At 42.9% G+C, this 27,249-nt stretch overlaps 1 protein-coding gene across 5 annotated transcripts in view; it reads right to left on the reverse strand.

Annotated features, from left to right (window-relative positions):
- LOC140481879 (disco-interacting protein 2 homolog A-like) overlaps positions 1-27,249 on the reverse strand; it is a 273,185-nt gene that overhangs the window by 98,712 nt on the left and 147,224 nt on the right. For all 5 annotated transcript variants that reach the window (XM_072578496.1, XM_072578497.1, XM_072578498.1 and 2 more), the window contains 2 exons: positions 7,351-7,482; positions 5,754-5,873 (listed from right to left, as the gene is read on the reverse strand). In XM_072578496.1, the coding sequence (XP_072434597.1) occupies positions 5,754-5,873; positions 7,351-7,482 (252 nt within the window). The remainder of the gene's footprint in view (positions 1-5,753; positions 5,874-7,350; positions 7,483-27,249) is intronic.

A 27,249-nucleotide genomic window follows, 5' to 3' on the forward strand; every position in this document is an offset into this window, starting at 1 on the left:
TCCAATGCCCACTTAAATGACCATAAAGAGGGAGAGTCCACCACTGCTACTGGCAGGGCATTCCATGAAATCACAACCCGCTGAGTAAAAAAATCTACCCCTAACATCTGTCCTATACCTACCACCCTTAATTTAAAGCTGTGTCCCCTAGAAACAGCCGACTCCATACGCGGAAAAAGGTCCTCACTGTCAACCCTATCTAAACCCTTAATCATCTTGTACACCTCTATCAAATCTCCCCTAAACCTTCTTTTCTCCAATGAGAAAAGCCCCAAGTGCCTCAGCTTTTCCTCATACGATTTATCTACCATGCCAGGCAACATCCTGGTAAACCTCCTCTGCACTCGTTCCAATGCCTCCACATCCTTCCTATCGTATGGCGACCAAAACTGCACACAATACTCCAGATGAGGCCGCACCAGAGTCTTATACAACTGCAACATGACCTCAGGACTCCGGAACTCAATTCCTCTACCAATAAAAGCCAGTATGCCATATGCCTTCTTCACTGCACTATTTACCTGGGTGGCAACTTTCAAAAGATCTGTGTACATGGACACCAAGGTCCCTCTGCTCATCCACACTACCAAGTAGCCTACCATTAGCCCAGTAATCCATCTTCTTGTTACTCCTACCAAAGTGAATGACTTCACACTTAGCTACATTGAATTCCATTTGCCACCTTACTGCCCAGCTCTGCAACTTATCTATATCCCGCTGTAACCTGCCACATCATTCTTCGCTGTCCACAACTCCACTGACTTTCGTGTCATCCGCAAACTTGCTCACCCAGCCTTCAAGCCCCTCCTCCAGGTCATTTATAAAAATGACAAACAGCAATGGTCCCAAAACAGATCCTTGTGGAACACCGCTAGTAACTGCGCTCCAAGATGAACCTATACCATCAACTACTACCCTCTGTCTCCTTCCAGCCAGCCAATTCCTAATCCAAACCTCTAATGCACCCTCAATGCCATACCTCCGTAGTTTTTGCATTAGCCTTCCATGGGGTCCCTTATCGAACGCCTTGCTAAAATCCATATATACCACATCTACTGCTTTACCCTCGTCCACTTCCTTGGTCATCTTCTCAAAGAATTCAATAAGGTTTGTGAGGCACGACCTGCCCTTCACAAAACCATGCTGACTATCCTTGATCACATTATTCCTATCCAGATGTTCATAAATCCTATCCCTTACCATTCTCTCTCAGACTTTGCCCACAACAGAAGTGAGACTCACTGGCCTACAGTTACTCGGGCTATCCCTGCTCCCCCTCTTGAACAAGGGGACCACATTCGCTATCCTCCAGTCTTCTGGCACTATTCCCGCAGACAACGACGACATAAAAATCAAGGTCAATGGCTCCGCTATCTCCTCCCTAGCTTCCCAGAGGATCCTAGGATAAATGCCATCAGGCCCAGGGGACTTATCCATTTTCATCCTTTCCAGTATACCCCAGACCTCTTCCCTACGTACCTCAAGGCCATTCATTCTAATCACTTGTGACTCAATATTCACATCAGCAACAGTGTCCTGTTCCTGAGTGAATACTGACGAAAAGTATTGATTTAGTGTCTCACCAATCTCCTCCGCCTCCACGCACAACTTCCCACTACTATCCTTGACTGGACCTATTCCTACCCTAGTCATCCTTTTGTTCCTGACATACCTATAGAAAGCCTTTGGGTTTTCCCTAATCCTACCAACTAAGGACTTTTCAGGTCCTCTTCTCGCTGCTCTTAGCTCTCTCTTTCGATCCTTCCTGGCTACCTTATAACTCTCAATCGCCCCAACTGAACCTTCACGCCTCATCTTTACATAGGCCGCCCTCTTCCCTTTCACAAGGGATTCCAATTCCTTATTAAACCACGGCTCCTTCACAACACCCTTTACTCCCTGCCTGACTGGTACATACTTATCAAGGACACCCATTAGCTGTTCCTTGAACAATCTCCACATATCATTTGTGTTCTTCCCTTGAAGCCTATTTTTCCAATCTACATATCCTAAGTCATGCCTCACTGCATCATAATTTCCCTGCCCCCAGCTATAACTGTTGCCCTGCAGTGCACACTTATCCCTCTCCATCACTAGAATAAAAGTCACAGAGTTGTGGTCACTGCCCCCGAAGTGCTCACCGACCTCCAAGTCTAACACCTGGCCTGGTTCATTACCTCGAACCAAATCCAGTATAGCCTCACCTCTTGTTGGCCTGTCTACATATTGTGTCAGGAAACCCTCCTGCACACATTGGACAAACACCGACCCATCTAACGAACTCGAGCTATAGCTTTCCCAGTCAATATCTGGGAAGTTAAAGTCCCCCATAACAACCACCCTGCTACTTTCACTCTTCTCCTGAATCATCCTCGCAATACTTTCCTCTACTTCTCTTGGACTGTTAGGAGGCCTGTAGAAAACTCCTAACAGGGTGACCTCACCTTTCCTATTTCTAACCTCCACCCACACTACCTCAGATGGCAAGTCTTCCTCCATCACCCTTTCTACTGCTGTAATACTATCCTTGACAAGCAATGCCACACCTCCCCCTCTTTTACCCCCATCTCTGACCCTACTAAAACATTTAAACCCTGGAACCTGCAACAGCCATTCCTGTCCCTGTTCTACCCACGTCTCTGTAATGGCCACAACATCAAAGTCCCAGGTACCAACCCATGCTGCAAGCTCACCTTATTTCTTATACTTCTGGCATTGAAGTATACACACTTCAAACCACCTTCCTGTTTACAGGCACCCTCCTTTGAGATCGATGCCATGTTCCTAACCTCCCTACACTCAAGGTCCTGTACTCTAAAGCTACAGTCTAGGTTCCCATGCCCCTGCAGAGTTAGTTTAAACCCCCCCCAAGAGCACTAGCAAACCTCCCCCCAAGGATAGTGGTGCCCCTCAGGTTCAGGTGTAGACCATCCTGTTTATAGAGGTCCCACCTTCCCCAGAAAGAACCCCAGTTGTCCAGAAACCGGAATCCCTCCCTCCCGCACCATCCCTGTAGCCACGCATTTAACTCTTCTCTCTCTCCCTATTCCTCGACTCTCTATCACGTGGCATGGGTAACAAACCAGAGACAACGACTCTTTTCGTTCTAGCTCTGAGCTTCCAACCTAGCTCCCTGAAAGCCTGTTTAACATGCTCACCCCTCTTCCTACCTAAGTCGTTGGTGCCAACGTGGACCACGATCTGGGGCTGCTCCCCCTCCCCCTTGAGGACCCGGAAAACACGATCAGAGACATCACGTACCCTTGCACCTGGGAGGCAACATACCAATCGTGAGTCTCTGTCACTAGAGATGATGGGAGGCAAGGCATTAAAGTGAAAATGCACAGACTATCAGTTCTGTAGGTAAGCTGAGGTAGAAACAGAAGTGGGTAGTCTTTTTGATTAAAAGATATGGGGGTCTAAAACTTACCTTTGATTTAAATGGGATGAAAACACTGCAAACAATCTGATTCAAACATCTGCAACTGTCAGGAACAGGAATGAAAGGCTTAAGACTTGCCAAGTGCTGCTCCTCCAGTACATGGGTTGGATAAGCAGTCTATTAAAATAGCAAGAGTGAGGTAGTCCAAGAACTTATGAAGCAAGTTATCATCAATGCTTGGGGAATTCCTCAGGGAACAAGTTTAGGAAGAGAAACAATTGGTCAAAATGTTGTCATGCCACCAACTGAAGATCTAATTACAGAAGGTAGATGCCCCAGCAAAATAATTTAAAAAATTATGGGGCAATTTGGCCTAATGTCTCAACTTTGCTTCAATTTTCATCTGTTTTTGTTTATCAATCAGCTTTTCTAATCATGCACTAAATTGTGAACTGCTGCTGAAAACGTCAAGAAAAAAGTCAAGATGAAATAATTAACTGAGCACTGCTGTCAAAGACTTTACTCTTGCATTCATCAGTGCAATTTGCAACAATACAAATGTCAGGGGATAACCAACATTGATAGTATAGGGGAAACAAACGCAGACTAGTTGGTGGAGATGTAGCAATGACGAATACTGACTATATTGAGTGAATTGCCAGGCTTGGTTACATTTAACCCAGACATGTGGACTCAGATTAGCTGGGGTACTTCTGAGAAGTGAGCCAGCAAAGGGCTCATACTAATTTTCTGGGGGTTCTCTACTACGGTCTACTACAAACCCACCTTTACTAGTCAGTATACATATTGGCATTCCTACAGTTCAACGTGCTATAGGAAAGACCCTTACGGCAACCTCATTAAAACGGCCAGAGTCATTTGTTCATTGTGCAAACTGTGACGGGGAAGCATCCTGAGAGATAATGGCTACCCAAACCAGATAATTTCCTGCTATACCTCACACTCATGGAGGCCTCAATTCAATCATTCTTGTCCCTCAAAGTGTCAAATTTACCTCTGATTAACCTTGAGGAGTAAGGCATCTCCAACACTGGAGCAACAACTGAAGCTAGCTGTTTCATCAAGTTGTTAGAATGCAGGAGCAACACATGCAGTGTTTGTCATGAACTGGATGCAGCTGGTCAAGCCAAAAGCACATTCTGTATACCATACAAATGAGTAATGGGGTGTATGAATTTCAACGCTGGAATGCTATCAAGTAAGCAAGTCCCAAAAGTTATAAAGAACAGCACATCACTTTGGTCGTTTGCAATAAGGTACTGACCATATCCAAACAAGCTGCTCACAATAGCATCCAACTTTAAAACGTGATCGAGCAATTGAATAACTTTTGCCAAATAATCCCGAGTGTGTGAAGAATTACACGAACAACCAATTTAGGACTATCACTTGAGCTTGCAGTGTGGCATACTTGTATGTCCTAGAAAATAAATATTAAAACCCAGGCCCCCGTTCTTTACGGAAATAAAGATTTATACATATCGCACCTGTTTTAACCAAAAATGGGAGACAGCCATTCGCTCGCTCATTTTTCAGGACAATGCCCAGCCAGAGTCGACCCTGTATAGGTTAAACTCTGACAAAGGCTTGGGAACTATCACTCACATTGGTAGGTACATTCGCCAAGGCACCATCTCTACCATAGTCAACATGCCAACCAATCAGCACTCTCCTCAGTAAAATATTGGCATTCCCTTTGTGTTCTTTTGAATTGTCCTGATGTGTGCAAGACAATAAGGTTCAACAAATATGTCACATTTCAGCAGTAAAAACATGTCATATCAAATGATCTTTTCAAATAAAATGAAGTGAGAATGAGGAGCAAGAGAAGAAGGAGAATTGAACAGAATGATCATCCCTTTACACTGCATTAATCTCTTAAATGTTACAACTTAATCACAAACAAACAAAAAAATGTAATGGTCAAAGTAATTGACTGATATGATTAAAACAATGAAAATTTATTGCCTTCTGGGATGTATGCATGACAGGTCAGGCCAACATCTGTTACATTCTTAATTCATCTCAAAATGAGCAGCTTGCTGAACCAATTCAGACAGCAGTAAAGATCAGAATGGGACAGTACACTTTCTTCCTGAATAAGATGGATTTTTACAATAATTGATGATAATTATCTGTGCACCTTTACTGAGACTAGCTCAATATTCCAATTTATTAACTGAATTTAAATTCCATGAGGTTATCCCAGACCTCTGACCCAAAGCATTCACCAGATCTGGATTTACCAGCCCAGTGGCATTACCTCTACTCCATCATCTCCCCCATGAAGCTGCATGCCGTTGTATCAGAGTTCCCAGAAATTCTTGCACCTTCATTAAGAGTCACTAACCTTCTAGCTGTTCTTCAAAATCATCAACAAAGAATTCTTTTAGTGGTGGTCGCTTGGGTCGCTTAAGTGTGTTCAGAAGTTGCTGAATTTTTGAAGAAACTCTGCTATTCACAGGTACACCTGTGAAAATGAATATAAGACACATTCTTTCAAAATGTTACTAGCAAGTCTACGGTGTAAGTCATTTCTTTTGCTTTGAAGAGCACTATTTTCAATTGTCAAGGATCACAAAGGCAGAGCATGAAAATCTGGTTCAAGAGAAAATTTGAAAAGTTTGTAAAAATCACTGAAATAAAGCATTTTAGAAAAGTTTTGCAGCAATTAAGGTGTAATTGATGTTATTAGACTTCAACATAGCATCAGATTTGACCTCAGATTGTTTGTAGCGTCAGACATGGTTAGGGCTCATATTTATCAACCTGGCTCATTGGTAGTATATTTGTCTTCGAGCCAAAGATTCAAAGCTTCAAGTCTTAGTTCAGAGACTTCAGCACTAAATAGAGGTAAACACTACAATGCAGTACTGATGGTGTGTGTTACTGCCACAAGTTCCATTACTCTGACAAGATTTGAAGCCAGTGCATGTCCTTTCCTCTTGGTTGGAAATTAACGATCCCAAAGCATGACTTCAAAGAGAAGCGAGTTCTTCTTTCTAACGTCCTGGTCAATATTTATTGCTTGATCAACAGCTACAATATATTACTCAACTTTTCTGATATTGTCCATGGCACTTGCTGTGTGCAAATTGCCCATCATATTACTTGTGACATTGAAGGTCTTTTGGAATGTTGTCCATGGCTGAGAAGCACCTTGAAAAGTCCTGATAAATTTGAAAATTTTTAAGATTTAATGGTGCTCAGTTTTAATTAAATCTCTTTTTCTAATGGCCAGGGATCTATGTGAAAAGGTCTGAATGTTCTTCATACAAACTACAGTCGTGGATCCCCACAATGCATTAAATTACAAAGCAAAACACTGCAGATGGTGCGTATCAAATATTGAAAAAAAGAAAATACTCAATAGATTGGGAAACATTTTTGAGACTGCAACAAGAGTTAACATTTCAGATCAATGGACTGAGATTATAACATGCCGATGAAAAATACTCGACCGAACACTACTTCGTTTCTTTCTCGACAAACTTGTCTGATTTTCTGAGTGTTTCACAGCCTTATGCATTTTCTTATATGTAATGCGGACAGATTGACAATCTGATTCAAAGAAAACACAAAAGGTATATAATACAGCAATGAAAACCTATATAATACTTTAGTTGCTGCTCATCTGCATTTGCGTTGCAGTAGTGAAGAATGCTTAATTTTACATCTGTTCCTTTCATCGCCAATTTGGGAATAGTTTGCTCAGCCACACAATGAGAACAAATTCAACTCTGGGCAATCTAAGATAGCTTAAAAGGAGACAAAAAAAAAATCACTATGCACCCAACTCCTGCCAAAAAAACCTCCATTTAAAAATGGAACAGAGTCTGCTTAATTAGATTTCAACTCCAGTCATGATTTTGCTCTCAAGCCAGAGTTCCAAATCTCTCTTTCCTCATATGACTGGAAAATAATGCTGAAATCCAACACAAACTTACCATCAGCAGTTTCCATCTTACTACTATTGAAACCACGAGGAACTCCACGAACTGAAGAAACCTGTGGCCGTTCAAAGTGGGTAGCACGCTCTGAGGCACCAGTGGTTACATCTGGTGGTGCTGAGTGGTTATCTGAATATAAAGTAAAAAGAAGCATTAAAATATTGACTATTTATCACACAGCAACTGAAAAATAAATCATGTGGTTTATTCCATTTCTAACATACATCTTACTTTTCACTTAATTACCCCCTTGCCTCATTACAGGTCCAGAGGAGCTGGCTGTGCTGTTCAATGGATGTTCATACTTGTATGCACATCATGGCAATGAGTGGTTGTATGGTACAGACAGAAAGCGATTATAAAATGACTTAATCCTTTCCACATCCAATGCCCACACAAACTAACTGACAGGGAGGAGAGGCAATGATCCAAACTAGGGTCCAAAATCATTGCCAGTCATCAAAAATCCACTAAGGAATTCAAATTGGAGAGAACGCGAAACTACTACCACATACAAACTGATAAGCACATTTATCATTTTATCATAAAAATCACAGAATCCCTCCAGGCAATTCAACTCAGCAAGTCCACATCAAATCCGAACAGCATCCCACCAAGACTCACCCTTACCCTGTTACCTTGCATTGACCATGGCCAACCCACCCAGCATTCATATCTTTGGATACAATGGGCAAATAAACATGGCTAATCCAACTAACCTGCACATCTTTGGTCTGTGGAAGGAAACTGGAGCACCTGATGAAAGCCCATACAGACACAGGAACAATGTGCAAACTCCACACTCAAGGGTATAGTCGAACCCAGGTCCCAAACACCGTGAGGCAGCAGTGCTAAACACTTAATATATTTAACCCAGCTTCTCCTTAAGGGAGAAAGGAATAAAGAAGTATTTTTTGATGGGGTTAAAAAGTAAAGTTGGAGGCGGTTTGTGTATCATAAACATTAATGTTGACTTGCTGTGTCAATTTGCCTTGGGTGTGCACTGTAATACCCTGAGTAAAGTTTGGTGGGTTTTGTAACGGAGATATTCTAAAACTCACAACACTCAGCATGCAATTGTTTCAAATTTTAAAACTACTTTTGAACTGAACTTTTTCCAGTTGGTGCTACAAACTCAAGAGGAATATTAAGAACATGCAAAAGGTATGGAAATATGAAAGGCATAGAAAAATTAAAACGAGGTCAAGATCAGAAGCTTAGCAATACTGTTCATCGAAGAGAATTTGTTCCCATTCACTGGTAACCCAGAACATTCAAAGTAAGTGGGCTCAATGAGCTTACACATAACAAGCCTAAATGGCAGCAACATGACAGGACTTACGAGTGGTACATCATTTTCTTGCGAGTCGATGACAATCTCCCACTATATAAAATGTTTAATTGTAGAATGATACAGCACAGAAGAGTTTATTTTGCACAATCATGAAAATTTAAAATACTTGTCCAAATAGTCACATTTGACTGATTTTTTTCAAAGTCCTGTGGGCTTTTCTCTTACGTGTCCATCTCCTTTGAAAATTAATACTGAATTTAGTTCAAATCACATTACAGACAGTACATTCCAGATGATTGTGTAATATCTCCAGATGTCACTGCTCATTCTTTTGGCAACTCTCAGGCCTGTCCTGTAGTTACTGACCCTTTTGTGGGAAATGCTTAGACATTATTTAACAAGGAAAGCCACTCATTATTCTGAACAGCATCAGATCTCCTGACAAATTTGTCTGCTCTAAAGCAAATAAGCCATTTCTCCAGTGTCATGACATAACAGTAGTTTTCCAACCATGGCATCATTTCATTAAGTCCCCTCTCTGACCTCTGGAAATCTTTACTCAAAGTTTCCAAGTAAAATTGCTTATAATGCTCCAACTGGACCTACCAGTGTTTCATGAAGGTTTAAAATAATCTTCTTGCTTTTGCATTCCAAGTCTCTCTACAAAGCCAGCAATTCTGCATGCTTTTCAACTTGTCCAACTGCATTCAAGACCCTGTACATACATAAACAAGGTCTCTGTCCCTATACTCTGTGATTACAACACCTCCATACACATTTAACCACTTTTTTTCCATTACTTCGAAGAACTCAGCTGAGTGAGTCAAACACAATATGCCTTTGGAAATCTGGGCTGGCTGTCCTTTATCAGCTGTTATTAGAGCGCAAGAGTTTGTTTTAGGCCAACACAACGTGCCACAAATTTAGCTGACTGACTCATAGTTGTTAGATTTATACCTGTCCTATTTTTCAACAGGGTTGTAAAATTTTGCAATCTTCCAGTCCTCTGTCACAGTAAGAAAGATTTCACCAGGGTCTTCAATTCATACCTTTAAACATACATCCTGTTCAGTTTGACTGACTGGAACACTGCCAAACCTTTGAACATTTCCTTGTTAGCCAGTTTCAACAAATCTCATTTCCCTATTACAACCTCGTTGACTTGAAGATTAAGGTCATTCCCTTTATTGAAAATGGGAGAAGTGAAATCCCCAATTATCACAACCAATCTAGCCAAGGAGAAGGTGAATTGACCCATCATGCATTACCAGCTTCTGATAAAAGGATCATTACCTGTTGCCAATCTCCTGCTTTCCCCCCCTACTCTTTCATGCTATTTTGATGTAAATCATCATCCAATGCTTTCTTGAATGTCTCAATACAACTCAGTTCCAAGACATTTTCACATGCTAAGATTTTCCACACAATACCCAGAATTATTTTCCACATCACTTTAATCCAGATCTTCTCGTTTCTGTTCCTTTAATGAGTGGGAATACCTAATCTCAAATCAAACCTCCTCTCAGCCTTCTTCTCTCCAAACAGCAATAGCCCCAAAGTTCAAACTATCCACAAAATTGCAAATTTTCCATTCCTGGAGCCATTTTGTAAATCATTTCTGCACAATTTCCAATGCAATCATCTTTCAATGCTCCAATATACACAACATTCCAGCTGATGACTAACAAGTGTCTTATACATGGTGTCTTCCCTGGCGTGGGGGAAGTCTAGAACTAGAGGGTTTAGGTTGAGAAGGGAAAGATATATAAAAAAAAAGAGACCTAAGGGGCAACATTTTCACGCAGAGGGTGGTGTGTGTATGGAATGAGCTGCTGAAGAAAGTGGTGGAGGCGAGTACAATCTCAACATTTAAAAAGGCATTTGGATGGGTATATGAATAAGAAATATTTGGAGGAATATGGGCGGGTGATGGCAGGTGGGACTCGATTAGGTTGGAATATCTGGTCGGCATGGGTGAGTTGGACCGAAGGGTCTGTTTCCATGATGTCCATCTCTACGATTCTAAGACATGTTCAACATTACCATCTTACTCTTCTGCTCTGAATAAAGCCGATGACACTTATGCTTTATTAACTGTTCTTTCTACTTGCCCTGTCACTTTCAATGATTTATGTACATGTACACAGAGGTCCCTCTGCTCCCCCTTCAGAACTGTTTCTCTATTCTACATTGGGAGGAAGAACATTAAAAGACAAAGTGTACCCCAACACTGAACCTCATCTGCCTACTCCATCAACCTATCAATTTGAAGTTCCACACAGACGTCCTCAGTTTTCAATTTTTTCAAGGTTTGTGTCATCTACAAACTTTGCAATCATACTTTTGTCACCACACCTTTCTGCACTTTGCCCTTAAATTTACTCTCCTTTGCAGAATTTAGTGTGGTATTGTTTCCATCCAGCAGCGTAAAAGCTCCTGTATTGTTTCACAATTCTAAATATATAATAAATCTGAACTTGAAAATAAAGAAATCCACCCACACACCACACAGATAGAAATCAAAGCTGAAGCACCAAGCATGGAATTTTTAAAAAACAATTCAAAACCTCAGCACTGATTCCAGAAAATCTGAACAATGAGAAAAACAATACAACAGGAAGATGTATTCATCTGGAAAGGAAAAAGGAAACACAAGGATTGTGCCTTGATATCCTTTATAATTTTCTCTAAGGCTAGTCTCATATGCAGAACATAAGAGGTATTTGGATAACCTCCCTGCGATGATCAGGCATCCATATTATTTCTACATCATTATTAAAAGGCACTACATTATCACCACTTGTTGATTGTAACACAAGGGCTTTTCTTGGAAGTGAAGAAATTTTGTTCTCAATAGGCAAAGCTAAGAAATCCCACCTAATAAATCAGATCAAAAGTCTGTAATCCTGCCACATCCAGGCATGAACAGAAGTGAACAATTGAGCAAGTAACAGGAAGAGGAAGTGCCTCGAAAATCCCCGTTCTCAACAGTGAATGAGCAAAGTACATCAATGCAAAAGACAAGTTTCAAGTATTCACAAATATCTGCAGCCAGAAATGCCAATTGGATGATCCATTATGAGCTTCTCCCAAGAACTCCAGCATATCATTCTTCCATCAAAATCAAGAAGCAAGTGAGACAATAATTACAAAAGGGTATGAATCCTGAGAATAACACAGCAATAGTCCTGAAGAATTGACAGCTGGAATGAGCTGCATCTTTAGCCAAGCCACTCTCGTGGACTTGCAACTCTGACATCAAGGTGAATATGTAAAATTGCCCAACTACATTCTGTCCACAATAAAATAGGCTAACTCCCTGACCTTAAATTTACCTGGATCATCTCTGACACCTCCCTCCCCTTCCTGGACCTCTCCATCTCCATTAATGACGACCGACTTGACACTGACATTTTTTACAAACCCACCGACTCCCACAGCTACCTGGATTACACCTCTTCCCACCCTACCTCTTGCAGAAAATGCCATCCCGTATTCCCAATTCCTCTGCCGTATCTGCTCCCAGGAGGACCAGTTCCACCACAGAACACACCAGATGGCCTCCTTCTTTAGAGACCTCAATTTCCCTTCCCACATGGTTAAAGATGCCCTCCAACGCATCTCGTCTACATCTCGCACCTCTGCCCTCAGACCCCACCCCTCCAACTGTAACAAGGACAGAACGCCCTTGGTGCTCACCTTCCACCCTACCAACCTTCGCATAAACCAAATCATCCGCCGACATTTCCGCCACCTCCAAACAGACCCCACTACCAGAGATATATTTCCCTCCCCACCCCTTTCCACCTTCCGCAAAGACTGTTCCCTCCGTGACTACCTGGTCAGGTCCACGCCCCCAAACAACCCACCCTCCAATCCTGGCACTTTCCCCTGCCACCGCAGGAACTGTAAAACCTGCACCCACACCTCCTCCCTCACCTCTATCCAAGGCCCTAAAGGAGCCTTCCACATCCAAAGTTTTACTTGCACATCCACTAATATCATTTATTGTATCCATTGCTCCCGATGTGGTCTCCTCTACATTGGGGAGACTGGGCGCCTCCTAGCAGAGCGCTTTAGCGAACATCGCCGGGACACCCGCACCAATCAACCCACCGCCCCGTGGCCCAACATTTCAACTCCCCCTCCCACTCTGCCGAGGACATGGAGGTCCTGGGCCTCCTTCACCGCCGCTCCCTCACCACCAGACGCCTGGAGGAAGAACGCCTCATCTTCCGCCTCGGAACACTTCAACCCCAGGGCATCAATGTGGACTTCAACAGCTTCCTCATTTCCCCTTCCCCCACCTCATCCTCGTTCTAAACTTCCAGCTCAGTAACTGTCCCCTTGACTTCTCCGGACTTGTCCTACTTGCCTATCTTCTTTTCCACCTATCCACTCCACCCTCTCCTCCTTGACCTATCACCTTCATCCCCTCCCCCACTCACCCATTGTACTCTATGCTACTTTCTCCCCACCCCCACCCTCCTCTAGCTTATCTCTCCACGCTTCAGGCTCACTGCCTTTATTCCTGATGACGGGCTTTTGCCCGAAACGTCGACTTCAAAGCTACTTGGATGCTGCCTGAACTGCTGTGTTCTTCCAGCACCACTAATCCAGAATCTGGTTTCCAGCATCAGCAGTCATTGTTTTTAACTCCAAGATGGTCAATTACTGCCCCATCACTCTAATTTTAATCTAAGCATTTAGTGATGGTGTGGACAGTGCTATTAAACTGCACATGCTTAGCGACGCTCAGTTTAGATTCCATCATGGCCAGTCTCCTCCCAACTTCGAGCTTTGGTCCAAACGCAGACATAATAGGTAAGCTCAAGGTATGGCAAGAATGACTGCCATTGTAATCAAGACAGTATTTGACAGAGCCCTTGGAAATGTGGAGTCACTGGAAAACTAGGAAGAATACTCTCCACTGCTGGAGTCATATCAGATACAAAGGAACAATTGATACAGTTGGTAGAAGTCAATCCTCTCAGTTCCATGACATTGCTGCACAAGTTCTTCAGGATGTTGCCCTCAACCCAACCATCTTCCAATGTTGTATCAATGACATCTCCACTTTAAGCCACAAGTCAGGATGTACGCTGATGATTGCACAATCTTTAGCACCATTAGCAACTCCTTGGGTACTGAAGTAACCAGTGTCCACATTCAAGAAGGCCAAGGCAGTACTAAGATTTGGGCTGAAATGTGGCAGCTGACATTTTTACCACACAAATGCCAGGCAGTTAATATTTCTTTAAGAAAGAATCCAACTATGGACTTTCAAATGACATTACCATTGGTGAAGTCCCCCACTAGAAAATTCTCTGCACTTGCCATTATGCAGAAACTGCAGAAGACCAGCTCATATACTGTGGCAACAAGAGCAGGGAAAAAAGACTGAGAATCTATGGCAAGGAAATCACCTTCTAACTGGCCAGAACTTACTAACTTACCTAAAAGGAACAAATCAAAAGTGTGATGAAATACTCTTTACTTGCTTGGAGAACAGCTTACAACACTCAAGGATTTTGATGAGATCAGGATGACACGCTGGTATTGCAGACCACCATCTACCACATTCAAAATTCACTTTGTGTGTCATGGCAGCTCCACATACCATTTCAAAGATGACCAGCAGTTACCCACTAAGTGTCCTTCAATAGCAACTTCCAAACTAGAAACATCTTCCAGCTGAAAGAACAAAGTCAACAGGAACAAAGCAACACCGCCACCACTTGCAAGTTCCCTGCCAAATCTCACACCATCCTAACCTGAATTGGAGATGCCAGTGTTGGACTGGGTTGGACAAAATTAAAACTCACACAACACCAGGTTATAATTCAACAAGTTTATTTGGAAGCACTAGCTTTCAGAGCGCCGCTCCTTCATCAGGTGGTTGTAGAGGTTAAAATCATGCTCACAGAATCTATAGCTAAAGGAGTCCAGTGTCATGGAGATGTGATACACGAAACAATCCTAAAACTTTCATCTTTTATAATGGGATATGCTGGTTTCTGTTCTTTGATATGTAAATCCCAGAACTACTTTTAAAACACATTCTCAAGACAGCTCAGGTTTTTAAACTTGAGAGATGTCTATCTGTGCTCCAATGCTATGTCAGTCTGACAAATCCTCTGTATAGTTTTCAAGTTTTACATAGATTCATGTAGCTTGAGCAAAACAAAATGTAATTCCGCAAAAAACAAATTCACCCCATAAGCTTATGTGCGCATATGCAGGAACAACAGATTGAGTGCACGTGGGTGTGTGCATGTGGATGTGAGTGCACATGACAGAGTGTGTGTACATAAGCTTGGTTAAGTGCATGCCTCAGTGGGATGGGGTATGTTGAAGAAGGTACGTGCGTTGGCGAGGGTGCGGGGATGTATGTGCGTGCATATGAAAGACAGGATAGGAGAGTGTGCGGAAATGCAGTGGGGTCACCTGTAGTGTGACATGAACCCAAGGTCCCACTTGAGGCCATCCTCCATGGGTACCGAACCTGGTCATCAGCCTCTGCTCGGGCCACTTTCAATTGTTGGCTGTCCTGAAGTCCACCTTGAAGTACAGCCACCTGAAGGTCCAAGTCTGAATGACTCGGACTGCTGAAGTGTTCTCCGACTGAGGGGGAGCATTCCTGTCTGTTGATTGTTGTGCGGTGGCCATTCATCCGTTGTCAAAGCGTCTGCTTGGTCTCACCAATATACCATGCCTCAGGGCATCCTTGCCTGCAGCGGACGAGCTGGACCACACTGGTCGAGTCACATGAGTACTCGCCACGTACATGGTAGGAGGTGTCACCATGTATAATACTGCTACCTGTATTGATACTCTGAGATGGCGTGCAGCGGCTGCTGTGGCAGAGCTGTATAGTGTTGTTGTTCTGAAGGCTAGGCAGTGTGCTACCAATCATGATCTATTTAAGGTTTGGTGGTTGTTTAAAGGCAAGAAGTAGAGGTGCAGGGGAGGACTTGGCAAGGTGCTCATCCTCAATGTGTTGAAGGCTGCGAAGAACATTGCTTGGTTGTTCAGCTCCCAGGAAGTACTGGACAATAAAGCGTCCCTGTCTGTTGCAGCCGGTGTCTGTCTCTTGGGGAGGTCATGACAATTTCGTGCTGTGGCACGTTGGAACTGGCAGTCAATGAGTTGAGCATCATACCCTGTTCTTATGAGGGCACCCTTGAGTATTTTCAAGTGTTCGTCACGTTCCTCCTCATCTCAACAGTAGCAAACTGCCCAGCGTTCAGGACAACATCACCGTACAACCCTGCCACAGCAGCCGCTGCCAGACATGTCAAGAGTACAGACACTGGTAACACTATTACACGTGGGGACACCTCCCACCATGAATGCGGTAAGTACTCATGTGACTCAGCCAAAGTGGTCTATCTTATATGCTGCAGGCAAGGATGCCCTGAGACATGATACATTGGTGAGATCAAGCTGATGCTACAACAACAGATGAATGAACACCACACAAAAATCGGCAGGCAGGAGCGTTCCCTCCCAGTCAGAGGGCACTTCAGCGGTCTGGGACGTTTGGCCTCGGGCCTTCGGGTGACCATCCTCCAAGGCGGACTTCAGGACAAGCAACAGCGCAGAGTGGCCGAACAGAGGTTAATAGCCCAGTTCGGTACTTATTGGGATGGCCTCAATCTGGACCTTGGGTTCATGTCACACTACAGGTGACCCCACAGCATGATATACACACACGCTCCTCCATACTCACCCACACAGACACACTGTCTCATATGCACGTACATTCACACCCCGCACTCAACACACACACCGTCTCGCACACACTTTGATGTGCAGTCACACACACACACACCCCATGTCACTCCTATATGCACACACACAAAAAGGTTATGGGGTGAATTTGTTTTTGCAGAATTACATTTTGCTCAAAAACTGCATGAAAAATTCTGTAAAACTAGAGAGGATTTGTCAGTCTGACATAAAAGTGGGGCATAGACACACATCACACCTATTGTTTAAAAACCTGAGCTATTTTGAGAATGTAATTTAAAAGTTCTTTGATTTACAGATCAAAGAACAGACACCAGCATAACCCATTATAAAAGGTGAAAGTTTTAATCTCAGATTGTTTCCTATATCACATCTCCATGACACTGGACTCCTTTGGCTAAAAATTCCGTGAGCATGATCTTAACCTTCACAACCACCTGATGAAGGAGCAGCACTCCAAAAGCTACTGCTTCCAAATAAACCTGTTGGACTATATCCTAGTGTTGTGTGATTTTTAACTTCACCCTAATCTGGAATTACATCATCTTTCATTTACTGTCAGTGCATCAAAATCCTGGAACTCCCTTCCAAACAGCATTGTTGGAGTACCTACACCAAAGGGACAATGGTTCAAGATGACTATTTTTCCAAGGGGATTAGGGATAGAGGTCAAATGCTAACTTCGCGAACATTAACACTGCAGGAAAACAAAACTCCAGCCAAATAAAGGCAGTCAATACAACGTCAGTTAATATACTTAAGTAATTAAGCAGTGTATTATTTTGGTTATACTACTTGTGTGCTGCACTGAAGAACAGAAATGTTTATTGCCAGTTTTACACACATCATACTGAAACATTTATATCTTAGTTTGAAAAGTATCTAGTATCTGGGAAGCTAAAAATAGCTTCCTCTGCTTAAGGGTTGAAAAGGCATTCCTAAACATACAGGCAACTTCTTTATCATAGAATGAAAATGCAGAATTCCTTTCAATAGTCAAAGCTGTTCCAAATAAGGCAATTATTTTCATTGCTTGGTTACTCTCATGAATAGAGGCTTCTCTCCCACTAACAGTCAATGCTTAATTAGTAAAACACATTTTTCAAAAAATCGCCCCATCCTTAATGAGACTCTAAAATTCATCAGTGTAGTGTGGTGCAAATATACAATACTTTGAGTGGTAGATGTGTTTGTGTCCACATTGACAAAGATAATACAAGTTCTGGTCTCAGCTGTGCCAGCAAAGACCAACTGCTTCCCCATAAGCAGCGAAGATGATTCAAAAGACAGTCACTGAATGCTGAGTTGCTCACATATGCAATACAACTGCCTATTCAGAGGTGGTCTCGCCACACGTTTTCCACTGAGTCTTGAAAATCTACAAGTGAACACATGAAAGCCAAAAGGAGCAAATCCAACATGTAAGATAAACTGCAGTGGATTTCAAACTAATTTTTGACATGATGAATTACCCATAATAGGATAGCATTCGTAGATGTTTTCAAATTCCAGATTTAAAACTGCCCATTTCTAATTGGAGATGTTATTGGTTCAACTTTCACTCAATACTGGGACCAAAAAAAGGTTGATGTTACAAATTCAAACGCAAGCCTAAAACAAAAGGCAGATTTAGGGATAAAAACTGGTACCTTTTGATACCTCTCATGTCTTTCCGAAGATATACACACTCCAAGTTTCTCTGCATTTCATTAACAGCTGAAAAGAAACTGCATCTTGCCTGTGTCCAGAAAAGGACATACATGCAGTGAGAACCTAGACAGCACATATTGTCCAGTGAGTACAGTGGTACTGGATCCACTGCTTTTTGTCATTTATAAAAATGATTTGAACATGAATATAGGAGGTGCAGTTCGTAAATTTGCAGATTACACCAAAATTTGAGGTGCAGTGGACTGCAAAGGGACCTTAATCAGATGGGCTGGTGGACCAAGGAGTGGCAGACAAATTTTAATTGAGACAAATGTGAGGTATTACAGTTTGGCAGGGCAAATGTAGAGGGCAGCAGAGAGCAGCGGGAGCAGGGCAGAAGTGAGGTCGGAGCGCAGAGGCTATTGGGAAGGTGGGTGAGTGTTATTTAAGTAGGTGTGTTCTAGGCCCCAGGTCCTACACAGTAGGGCCTCCCTCCCACCCTCCTCCTCTAACCTAAATTAAAAGTCCACAGACTTGCAACAAAACACGGGGGTTGAAGGAAGTTTCTGTTGAGAAAAGAGTGAGTCTTTGGCTCAGGAGTCTTGGACAAAAGTTGAGAGAAGTGATTTCGCCACAGTTGAAGAGGGTGAAGATATGACTGCCAAGATGATTCAGTCTACTGCGTGCATGATGTGGGAGGTCAGGGATTCTGGTGTAGCTGGCTCATATAACTGTGGAAAGTGTGTACATGTTCAGTTTCTGACAGAGCATATTGCAGCACTGAAGAAAGAACTAGATGACCTCAGGCTCATCTGAGAAAACGAGATCTTTCTGGACAGGACCTTCAGCGAGGTTATTGCACAGAGCATACCAGAAGAGAGTAGAAGGGAGAAGACAATGAGGAAGACAGAAATGAGACAAGTGCAAGAGACCCGGGGGGGGGAGGGAGGGAGGACGTGTCAGGAACAGGTTGAATCTCTTGGAAACCGTAGAGACAGGCATCACTGCCAGTCCGAGGGGCGGTCAGGTCTGCCAATCAGAAATTGGCGTGAAGGCAGAGCCAAGGAGTCAGACATCACACGTGGCTGTGGTAACAGGGGAATAAATCGCGAGAGGGACCGAAAGGAGTTTCTGCGGCAACAGGCGAGATTTGAGGATGGTGTGTCACCTTCCTGGTGCCAGGATTAAGGACATCGCAGGCAGAGTGCGGGAAATCCTCAAGGGCAAAGGTGAAGAGCCAGACATGGTAGTGCATGTTGGCACAAATGACATCGGGAAGAGGAGGAGGGACACTCGACAGCGGGACTTCGGAGAACTCTGAAGGCGACTGAAAAGCAGGACATCCAGGGTGGTTATCCAGTTGCTTCCAGTTCCTCGGGCTGGAGGGGAGAGGAACAGGGAGATAATGAACTTGATTGTGTGGCTGGGGAACTGGTGCAGGAAGCAAGGATTTAAATTCTTGGATCACTGGGGTATGTTTAGCGGTAAGGATAAATTATACAAGAGGGACAGGTTGCACCTTAATAAGTGAGAGACCAGCATTCTGGCAGGAAGTTTTCCTACTACAACACAGTTGTGTTTAAACTAAATGCCTGGGGTGGGGGGGGGGGGGGGGAGAGGAGGAAAGAAAAGACGGGACAAACCGGAAGTTTAAGGAGGAAGTTAAAGGGAAAGTTAGAATAAGAAGAGTCAAGAAAGAAAACACAATCAATGGAGCAGAAAACTCAAAAAAGGATCATGTTGTAAGGTTAAGTGAAATAGGGGTTGATAGGAAGGGTGAGGGGAGTAACAAATTAAAAATATTATATATGAATGCACAAAGCATTAGAAATAAAGGTGGATAAGCTTGAGGCTCATTTGGAAATTGGCAGTTATGATGTGGGGATAACTGAGACATGGCTTCAAGTGGACAGGGCCTGGGAAATGAATATTCAAGGAGATACGTAAGGACAGACCGACGAGCAGAGGGGGTGGGGTGGTTCTGTTAGTAAGGAATGATACTAAGTCCGTTGCGAGGGGGGGACCTAGAATTCAGGGGATGTAGAGTCAGTATGGATAGAGCTGAGAAATTCTAAGGGTAGAAAGACCCTAATGGGAGTTATCTACAGGCTCCCAACAGTAGCCTGGATGTAGTGTGTAAGTTGAATAAGGAGCTGAAATTGGCCTGTCGCAAAGATATTACCACAGTTGTTATGGGGGATTTCAACATGCAGGTAAGACTGGGAGAATCAGGATGGTACAGGACCCCAAGAAAGGGAGTTTGTGGAGTGCCTCCGAGATGGATTCTTAGAACAGCTGGTGCTGGAGCCTATCAGGGAGAAAGCAATTCTGGATCTGATGTTGTGCAACTAACCGGATTTGATCAGGGACCTTGAAGTAAAAGGAGCCAATTACGAGGTAGTGACCACAATACAAAGAGCTTTAAACTGCAGTTTGAAAGGGAGAGGGTAGAATCAGAAGTGACAATATTTCAGTTGAATAAGGGGAACCGTGGAGCTGTGAGGGAGGAGCTGGCCAAAGTTCAATGGTGCAATACCCTAGCAGGGATGGCAGTGGAACAATGGCAGGTATTTCTGGGTATAATGCAGAAGATGCAGGAATCGTTCATTCCAAAAAGGAAGATAGATCCTCAGGGGAGGCAGGGGTGGCTGTGGCTGATGAGGGAAGTTAAGGACCATATAAAGACAAAAGGGGAAAAAGTATAATGTAGCAAAGATGAGTGGGAAATCAGAGGACTGGGAAGCTTTTAAAGAACAACAGAGGATAACTGAAAAAGGAAATAGGCAATCAAAAAATAAGGTACGAAGGTAAACTGGTCAAAAATATAAAAGGAGGATAGTAAAGGCTTTTTTACTGTAGAAAAAAAATGGTAAAGACTAAAGTTGGACCCTTGAAGACAGAAATGGGTGAATTTATTACGGGGAACAAAGAAATGGCAGAAGAGTTGAATTGGTACTTTAGATCTGTCTTCACTGGGGAAGACACTCGCAATCTCCCAGATGTAATAGTGGCTGAAGGACCTGAACTGAAGGGAATTTATATTAGGCAGGAAATGGTGTTGGAGAGACTGTCAGGTCTGAAGGCTGATAAGTCCCCAGGACCTGATGGTCTGCATCCCAGGGTACTGAAGGAGGTGGCTCTTGATGCATTGGTGATCATTTTCCGATGTTCTATAGATTCAGGATCAGTTCCTGCAGATTGGAGGGTGGCTAATGTTGTCCCACTTTTTAAGGAAGGAGGGAGAGAGAAAACAGAATTATAGACCAGTTAGTCTGACCTCAGTGGTGGGAAAAATGTTGGAGTCAATGATAAAGGGTGAAATTACAACACATCTGGATAGCAGTAACAGGATAGGTCAGAGTCAGCATGGATTTATGAGGGGGAAATCATGCTTGACTAATCTTCTGGAATTTTTTGAGGATGTGACTCTGAAGATGGACAAGGGAGATCCAGTGGATGCAGTATACCTGGACTTTCAGAAAGCCTTTGACAAAGTCCCAGATAGGAGGTTGGTGAGCAATATTAGAGCACATGGTATTTGGGGCAAAATACTGACATGGATTGAAAACTGTTTGGCTAACAGGAAACAGTAGTGATAAACAGCTCCCTTTCGGAATGGCAGGCGGTGACCAATCGTGTGCCGCAGGGATCAGTGCTGGGAATTCCAAAGAGACTGAAGCTTCAAAAAATTCTTTCGGCATCTTGAAGGTATTAATATTAGCAAATTTGCTGATTAGACAAAGCTGGGTGGCAGGGTGAAATGTGAGGAGGACGTTAGGAGAATACAGGGTGACCTGGACAGGCTAGGTGTGTGGACAGATGCAGGACAGATGCAGTTTAATGTGGATAAATATGTAGTTATTCACTTTGGTGGCAAGAACAGAAAGGCAGATTACTACCTAAATGGAGTCAAGTTAGGTACAGGGGCAGTACAAAGAGATCTGTGTGTTCTCGGTGTACATCAGTCAATGAAAGCAAGCATGCAGATACAGCAGGCAGTGAAGAAAGCTAATAGCATGATGGCCTTCATAACAAGAGGAATTGAGTATAGAAGCAAAGAGGTTCTTCTGCAGCTGTACAGGGCCCTGGTGAGACTGTACCTGGAGTATTGCGTACAGTTCTGCTCTCCAAATTTGAGGAAAGACATTCTGGCTATTGAGGGAGTGCAGGGTAGATTCACGAGGCCAATTCCCGGAATGGCAGGGCTATCTTACATTGAAAGATTGGAGCGACTGGGCTTGTATACCCTTGAGTTTAGCGGGCTGAGAGGGGATCTGATTGAGATGTATAAGATTATTAAAGGATTGGACTCTCTGGAGGCAGGAAACATGTTTCTGCTGATGGGTGAGTCCCGAACCCGAGGACACAGTTTAAAAATAAGGGGTAGGCCACTTAGACCAGAGTTGAGGAGAAACTTCTTCACCCAGAGAGTGGTGGGCGCATGGAATGCTCTGCTCCAGAAGGCTGTGGAAGCCAAGTCTCTGGATACTTTCAAGAAAGAGTTGGATAGAGCTCTTAAGGATAGTGGAATCAAGGGTTATGGGGATATGGCAGGAACAGGATACTGATTGAGGGTGATCAGCCATTATCATAATGAATGGTGGTGCTAGCTTGAAGGGCAGAATGGCCTACTCCTGCACCTATTGTCTATTGTCAAATAAAAGGAAGGACTTATACACGTAATGGTAAGGGCGCAGGGAATGTTGCCTAACAGAGACCTTGGAGAACAGGTTCATAGTCCCTTGAAATGGAGTCACAGGGAGACAGAGTGGTGAAAGTGGCATTTAGTATGCTTGCCTTTATTGGTCAGTGCATAGAGTATATGAGTTAGTATGTCATACTGTGGTTATACAGCATATTGGTTAGGCCACTTGAGGAATAAGGCTGAAATTCTGGTCTCCCTGTGACAGCAAAGATGTTGTGAAACGTGACAGGGTTCAGAAAAGATGACAAGCACGTTGCCAGGGTTGGATGGTTTCAGCCAAAGGGAAAGGCTGAATAGACTGGGCTATTTCCCTTATTGGCAGTTGAGGGGTAACCTTGTAGAAGCTTATTAAATCATAAGGGGCATGGATAGGATGAATAGCCAAGGTCTTTTCCCCTAGAGTAAGAGAGCGCAAAGCGAGAGGGTATAGACTTAAGGAGAAAAGTTACAACAAGTAATCAAAAAAGCTAATAAAATGATTTGGTTTGTCGCAAGGGAATTGAATGCAAAGTCGATTGACTGTAGGGTATCAGTGAGACTGCATCTGGAGTACTGTGTGCAGTACCAGTCACTGTGGTTATGGAAGAATGTTCATGTGTCAAAGACAATTGAGAGAAGGTTTACGAGGGTATTGCCTGGAATGAGCAGATTTCTTCTGAGGAAGGGCCACAAAAGCAAGGCCTGTATTTCTGGAGTTGAGTTAGTTGAAAGATGTAAAAGGGAACCAAAGGGTAATCTTTTCACGCAGAGAATGGTGCACGTATGGAATGAACTGCCAGTGGAAGTGGAGGAGGCTGGTACAATTACAACATTTAAAAAGCATCTGAATGGGTATATGAATAGCAAGGCTTCAGAGGGCTATGAGCCAAATGCTAGCAAATGGGACTCGATTAACTTAGAATATTGGTCAACATGGATGAGATAGACGGAAGGGTCTTTTTCTGTCCTGCACATCTCACTCGATAAACTATACACACAAGGAGTAAAAGTAGGCTAGTTGGACCCTCAAACCTGCTATGCCATTCACAATAATCACTTAGCTCCATATTCCTCCAGGTCTCCAATAATCCAACATCTCCTTGGAAATCAATAATCTATCTACTTCTGCTGTAAAAATAATTAGGGATTCTGCATCTCCTGCCTTTTGAAGAAGGGAATTCCAAAGAGACTGAAGCTTCAAAAAATTCTTTCGGCATCTTGATTTTAAATGGGCATACTCTTACTTTTTAACATTATGAACCATAGCTCTCGACTTCCCCCCATAAAGGGAAACGTGCTTTCAAGATCCACCTTGCCAATTCCCCTCAGGATCTTGTATGTTTCAACTAACTCAACTCCAGAAATACAGGCCTTGCTTTTGTGGCCTTTCCTCAGAAGGAGTCTGCTCATTCCAGGTAATACCCTCATAAACCTTCTCTCAACTGTCTTTGACACATGAACATTCTTCCATAACCACAGTGACTGGTACTGCACAGTACTCCAGATGCAGTCTCACTGCATTCAATTCCCTTGCGACAAACCAAATCATTTTATTAGCTTTTTTGATCATTTGTAGTACCTGCATGCTCATCTTCTATGATTCATGCATTAGGTCATTTGCATCTCAGAGTTCTGCAATCACTCACCATTAACATATGCTTCTTCTGTCCGATCTCTGTCAAAATGGACAACTAATCACTAACTCTGACCACTTGCTCAACCTTTCGATACACCAGTTGGTGAGCTCATGTCCTCTTCACAACTCACTTTCATATGTACGTTTGTGTCAACAGCAAATTTAGCGAAGGTACCATCAATGCCTTCATCCAAATTGGGAAGTAAATTGCTCTGACTATCCTTCACTATTCATAAATTTTATTGACAGCAATAAAAAAGATTGGAACAACCTTGAGGAACTATATTAAAACAATAAATTTGACATGACCCAAGTATAAAATTTGTTTTCCACAGTGAGAAGGGTTCTTCAGTAATTATTACAACTTAAAATGCAGATGCAAATCCAATTTCCAGGAATTTTAATAGAAACTATCGTCAAAAGAAGGCAGGATGTTCTCCAGAGAGTTGGTGCAGACTCGATGGGTTGGATGGCCTCTTTCTACACTGTACGGATTCTATTTGAGAATAACGACAGCATCTTCTAGATTTCCATGCTCAGCTGTACGGCAACTGTACCATTCAAGATCGGAGATGGTTACAGAGTGGTGAATTCGGCCCGGACAATCACAAAGGCCAACCTCCCATCTATAGAATCCATCTACCAGGCCCACTATCAAGGAAAGGCTGCCAACATTCTCAAAGATCCATCCCACCCTGGCAATGTTTTGCTACATCATCTACCATCAGGGAGAAGGTACAGAAAATAAGCATCAGCTGGTTTCATTACAGTTTCTACCCTACTATTGTTAGAACATTGAATGGACTCACGAACTCTTACCATTCGCCTGTACCTGTGTTTTTTTTTGCCGCTGTTTACCTATTACATACTGTGCTACTTAACTCTGTGATCTGCCTGTATTTCTCGCAAGTCAAAGCTTTCCACATTGCCTCGGTGCACATGACAATAAATTCAATTCAATTCAGCTGTGTGTATGTGGATGCCAAGAATTGAGTCAGTTTCAGAAAAATAATCATGGCAATTGCTAACAGTCATTACCACCACAAAATCTGGATCACTAAATTTAATGCTAATGAAAGGGTCTTCAACTTCAAAACCATAAAGCTTTCTTTTTCAAATAAGTCTAACAAACAATGTGAATCATTAAAAAAAACTGGAAAACAAATTCCGTCTTTACACTCTGGCAGTCAAAGTGAGAAATAAGAAAGGGGTTATCACCTAATTGGGCTTGTACTATAAACCCCTCAACAGTCAGTGAGAAGTTGAGAAACAAATTTGTAAGAAGATCTCAGTTAATTAAGAGTAATAGGGGATTTTAAATTTCCAAACTAAGACTGGGACTGCCATAGTATCAAGGGCTTGGAGGAGAATTTCTTAAAAGTGTATTAAAAATTTTCCGACTCAGTATGTGGATGCATCTCCTACAGAAGGTGTAAAACCTGACCTACTCTTAGGAAATAAGGCAGGGGAGGTGACGGAGGTGTCAGTGGGGGAGCACTTTGGGGAAAGTGACCATAATTCTATTAGCATCGAAACAGTGATGTAAAAGGATAGACTGAGTCTAAAAGTGGAAGTTCTAATTTGGAGGGAGGTGAATTTTGACAGTATTAGGCAAGAACTTTCAAATGCTTATTGGGGACAGATGTTTGCAGGTAAAGAGATGGCTGGAAAATGGGAAGCCTTCTGAAATGTGATAATCGAGAGTACAGAGACAATATTTTTTTCTGTTAGGTTGAAGAATAAGGCTAGTAAGTGTACAGAATGTTCGATGACTGGAGAATGAGGGGCTTAGGTCAAGAATAAGAAGAAAGCATATGTCAAGTGCATTCAGCAGAGATAGAGTGATTCCCTATAAGAGTATAGAGGCAGTAAGAGTATACTTAACAGGGAAGTCAAGAGGGCAAAAAGGGGACATGCAATAGCTTTGGCAAAGGATTCTCCAAATATTTTAAGGACAAAAGAGGAACAAGGGAGAGAAGAGGGCCCCTTAAAAGATCAGCAAGGTCGCCTGTGTGTGAAACAGCCGGAGATGGGCGAAGATACTAAACAAATATTTTGCCGTATTTACTGTGGAGAAAGATATGGAAGATAGAGAATGTGGGGAAATAAATAGCGACATTTTGAAAAACATCCATATTACAGAGGTGGTGGTGCTGGACGTCTTAAAATGCATAAAAGGTGGAGAAATCCCCAGTACCTGATCGGATCTACCCAGGAGCTCTTTGGGAAGCTGAAGAAATTATTACTGGGCCTCTTGCTTTGATATTTGTATCATAGATAGCCACAGGTGAGGTCTTGAAGACTGGAGGTTGGCTAATGTGGTGCCACTATTTAAGAAAGGTGGTAAGGAAAAACCAGGGAACTATAGACCGGTGAGCCTGACATCAGTGGTGGATAAGTTGTAGCAAAGAATCCGGAGAGATAGGATTTCCATGTATTTGGAAAGGCAAGGACTGATTAGGGATAGTCAACATGGCTTTGTGCGTGGGAAATTGTGTCTCATGAACCTGATTGAATTGTTTGAAGAGAACGGAAGTCAGAGTAGTGGACATACTCGATATGGAATTCAGTAAGGCATTCTATAAGGTTCCTTACGGTAGACTGGTTAGCAAGGTTAGATCACATGGAATACAGGGAGAGCTAGCCATCTGGATGCAGAACTGGCTGTAAGGTAGAATACAGAGGGTGGTGGTGGAGGGTTGCTTTCTAGACAGGAGACCTTTGACCAGTGGTATGCCACAAGGATTGGTGCTGGGTCCACTTTTTTTGTCATTTATATAAATGATTTGGATGTGAATATACAATGTATAGTTAGAAAGTTCGCAGCCGACACCAAAAGTGGAGGTGCAGTGGACAGCGAAGGTCGTTAACTCAAGAGTA

The sequence above is a fragment of the Chiloscyllium punctatum genome, chromosome 10 (genome assembly GCF_047496795.1).
Source record: "Chiloscyllium punctatum isolate Juve2018m chromosome 10, sChiPun1.3, whole genome shotgun sequence".
NCBI lineage: Eukaryota > Metazoa > Chordata > Chondrichthyes > Orectolobiformes > Hemiscylliidae > Chiloscyllium > Chiloscyllium punctatum.